Here is a 3,783-nt window from a genome sequence, read left to right on the forward strand (position 1 = left end):
ATGTGCAGCAGTAGAGACAAATATAGTCAACAAGGTGAGGAACAGAAATGAAAAAACACAGAAACCCAACTGTATCCCTAAAAGCGAAAGGGAAGGTGTTTCTATAGAAGCATCACGTGAAAAACAGCCTCCCTAATTTGAGGGAGAGCATAAGTTCTTCCTTTCCTTCCACAGACTAGCAGGTGTGACACAACACACAGATAATTTCTCACAATCATACAATCATTTAGCAAACATGCCAAAACCCAAGCGGCCATCACTTTACATACCTCCCCCATAAAGGAACAACTGCAGCCTTCTTATGTGTACAAATCAAACAATGCTGTTTAATGGCTTACAACAAGGCAGAGGCTTTTAGAGGTTGGAGGCTGAAGCCTCCAAACATTAAGGCAAACAACTCGCACACATAATTCACACCACAGGATGAGATTTACTACTGTCAGTGGCCTCAGTGCAAAGCTTCCCATGTCCACAGTAAACAAACCCATCAGAAACTCCCCACTGTGAAGAAAATCCCTACATACCTTCTCCACCAAGAGCCTGGACATCTGTGATACCAGCAGGTGACCAGCCAGAAGCCAAAGAATACGTTCCCTTCCCCATTCAACCCAGTAGCTCCATTCAAAGTCCATGGGGTCCTGTGGCATGAAGGGAACCGGTCACTATGTGTACCTGGCCATAAGGGACAAAGGAATACCTCCAAAATAAAATTGCTGTGTGGTACCCAACAGAACTCCCACATCTCAGGAACACCAATTCAGCAATCCAGTTGGATCACTTAGAGCAGTGGACTCAGCACCATTTTCACTTCCAATGGGGCAGTTCAAGAAAACAGAGTTTTACATGGCGTTGTGCCTCCTCAGCCTCACACTGGTGCTGAAGCTGAGCAACTTCAGCTCTCCTGAGGGATTCAGAGAGGAACTCTGCTCTGCCTTGGAATACCAAGAACTTCAGTAGAAAGGTACTTTGCTAGAAGAAAAGTTTAACTCCCCATTTCAGCAAAGTCTAGTTGCAATCGGATGGAGTTAGGTCAGCTGGAGTTACCTGTGGCAGGAGATTTTTATCTAAATTAGGTAAGAGGGATCAGCCAGTAGCCCCATGTCCAATACGAAGAGACTTACTAAAAGTCCATCTCAACTGCCTTAAAGCTTTCTAAAAAACACATATGAAAGGTCCATTACCAGCAGTGATGGCAGGCCTAAACACCAAAACACTTGCACAGACATGGATTCCTGCTTTTGTGTAAGCAATCCTTAAGATTAGTTGCATTATTTGCTTTTGACCTCACAAACTTCTGAAGAAATGCAAGCAAGGGGGGGTAGGGATGTGGGTTTTTTTGTTTGGGATAGAGGACTGCCAGTTTTCTTACTGTTTTAGTTCTGAGGTTTTTAAATACCAACTATGTTTCTTTAAGACCTTACACCTTAAACTCTGTTCTCTTCTATGCTGTACTACAGGCCAAGCAAGAGAAAAACATGTTAATTGACATTAAGCATTATCCAAATCACCCAGTAAAAATAAAAAGGGGGAGAAGGCTGCAGGAAGTGTCAAGGTTGATCAGAGTTTTAAGGCCAAACAGTAAAAGAGAGGGTTATCAAGATCCGTAGCAAAGGATAAAGACTTGAGCCAGGGATCAAGAAAAGGAATAGAACTTTGGTTATGATTTTTAGATCCAGACACACCCAGCCAGTCTCTTTCCCATCAGAAACATCAGACTAAAATTACCTATAAATATCCAAATCTGCATGTTACTATAAACTTCTAAAGCTAAATCAGAAGCTTGGATGCACAAAGGGCATGGAGGCATGATTATTCCCATAAAGCAAGACGCTGTCACCCCTCCTACCTTTTTTAGCCCGCGAAAGAGAGTCCCTGGGTCCAGCCCAAACCTTCTGTCCATTGCAGCTTCATACTCTGCAGGGAAGAGCAAACCTTTGATAAGGACACAGCAGCCAGAGCAGGAAGAATCAGGGGTGGGTTCTTTGCTGCTCAAGAGCAACACCTTCCCATGTGGTCTCCAGCAGTGAGGATACCCATATCCAGGGAAGGCCAAGTCACCACATCCCTGCTCACTAGGTGGGGGGCCCATAGAAATGGCAAAGCAGTTTCCCAGAACCAGTGTTTTGATTCCCCCTGGCAACAGGGACAGTAGCAGCAACCCACCTTTTAGCACACAAGACCTGCACTAATCCTCACTCGCCATTTTCCAGAACTGCCTGGTGTCTCCCACCAGAGCATAAGGGGGACACAGACCCAAGAGTGGCCAGTACAGCCAAAACAGGGAAAAGCTGCTCAGAGAAGCTGCCTCTAGAGCCCAGTGCCAACATATTTGCCATTTCTGCAGAAGACTCGCTGGGTGCAAGACCATGGGTGCTCAGCTCTATATCCAGTTATAAAGAATACTAAAAACTACGTGTACAATGTTTACAATTACTTTCCAATACCTATCACCTATGTTAGACAGTGAGCTTCTACTCTAAACCAATCTAAAAGTGCCAACATCACAGCAGAAGATGGAGGCCAAGAAGAAGAAGGAGAAAGGCTGGACACGCCCAGATTCTTCCATCTTGCCCCCTGAACCCCCATTCTAAAAACCCCAAAATCTACTTTTTCACCTTGTGATAAATTCACTATCATTCTACTTAAACTTCCATGGCTTGTAATTCTTCATGTAAGGTTGGTAATTGTTTTTTCTAAAGGCTAAACCAAAGGCACAGGGGTCTTGGGCTCTGTGCCAAGGTCTCTGAGCCCCCTGGGCAGGAGCTCGAGTCCTCCGGGGCAGCTAGAGGAATTTCTTGGGTTCTGACAACAGAACTTCCACTGCTCTGCAAATGCCTTTCTGGTACTTCTGTTCCTCCCTTGAGTTCTTTAAAGAGCCAGGTAGAGTCATTAATGTAAAACTTTGTTGATTAAAGCCCAATAAGATGCAATATATATTCTCTGCAAAGCCTCTGTAGCTTGTTATACTTTTACATAACCTTTATACTTTTTATACAACATTTATTTCCATTTAAATACCAATGTGCTATAACACAGCTTCTTTTCATCTACAAATTGTACTTAATTTGTTTAAAATCTGACCCTTGCTCTGCAATACACAGCTCAACAGCTCCAAACCAAGCCACCACAGCAGCTACCAAGAGGTTACACAGGGCAGAGGTAGGTGTTTGGAAACAAGCTGACCACAAAGCTCTACAGACAACCCAACCATTGCTCTGAGTCCTGGACTCAGCATGAGAGCTCCAGGCAGGGAGCACCAACTTGCCCTAGGGCCTCTCCAGGTGCAGACCCTGGCAAGTACCATCAGAAGGCACAGCTGCTTCTGAACCACCCACCTGCAAGGGGCTGTTGGTGACTAGCCAGGGAAAACAAGACAATTCAAACCCAACTTCCCTGAATTTTCCCTGAGTAGCTAAGCTTCAGAGGTCTCCCTCATCTTTTCCCTGACAGCCACGTCCGAGTACAGCATTACCGAGGGCAGTCCTAGCACCCAAAGGCAAAAAAGCCCTGGGACAAAGCTCTCTGCTCAGGTGGCATCTGCCTACTGCTTCCTCGCACAGAGCAGGCTGGCAGCTGGGAAGAACACAGGGGCTCCTCGCACAGGAACAAAGTAGAAACCGACCAGAGAGGAGAACTCCCACCAAACAGCCCGGCCAGCCACAGGCGGGAACCTGCGCCGAGCGAGCCCGCCCACGCCGCACACTTACTTCGGGACACTTGGTGCGCCTCATAGAAAGCGTAGAGGTGGGAGCCCACGGTCAGCAGCCCGTAGAGGCACAGCTC

At 46.2% G+C, this 3,783-nt stretch overlaps 1 protein-coding gene across 1 annotated transcript in view; it reads right to left on the reverse strand.

Moving 5' to 3' along the window:
* Nucleotides 1-3,783, reverse strand: part of HHAT (hedgehog acyltransferase) — a 148,565-nt gene that overhangs the window by 143,292 nt on the left and 1,490 nt on the right. The window contains exons 3-5 of the mRNA XM_014308003.2: nt 3,708-3,780; nt 1,847-1,914; nt 525-638 (exon numbers count right to left, since the gene is read on the reverse strand). Coding sequence (XP_014163478.1) covers nt 525-638; nt 1,847-1,914; nt 3,708-3,780 — 255 coding nt within the window. The remainder of the gene's footprint in view (nt 1-524; nt 639-1,846; nt 1,915-3,707; nt 3,781-3,783) is intronic.

The sequence above is a fragment of the Geospiza fortis genome, unplaced genomic scaffold, assembly GCF_000277835.1.
Source record: "Geospiza fortis unplaced genomic scaffold, GeoFor_1.0 scaffold41, whole genome shotgun sequence".
NCBI lineage: Eukaryota > Metazoa > Chordata > Aves > Passeriformes > Thraupidae > Geospiza > Geospiza fortis.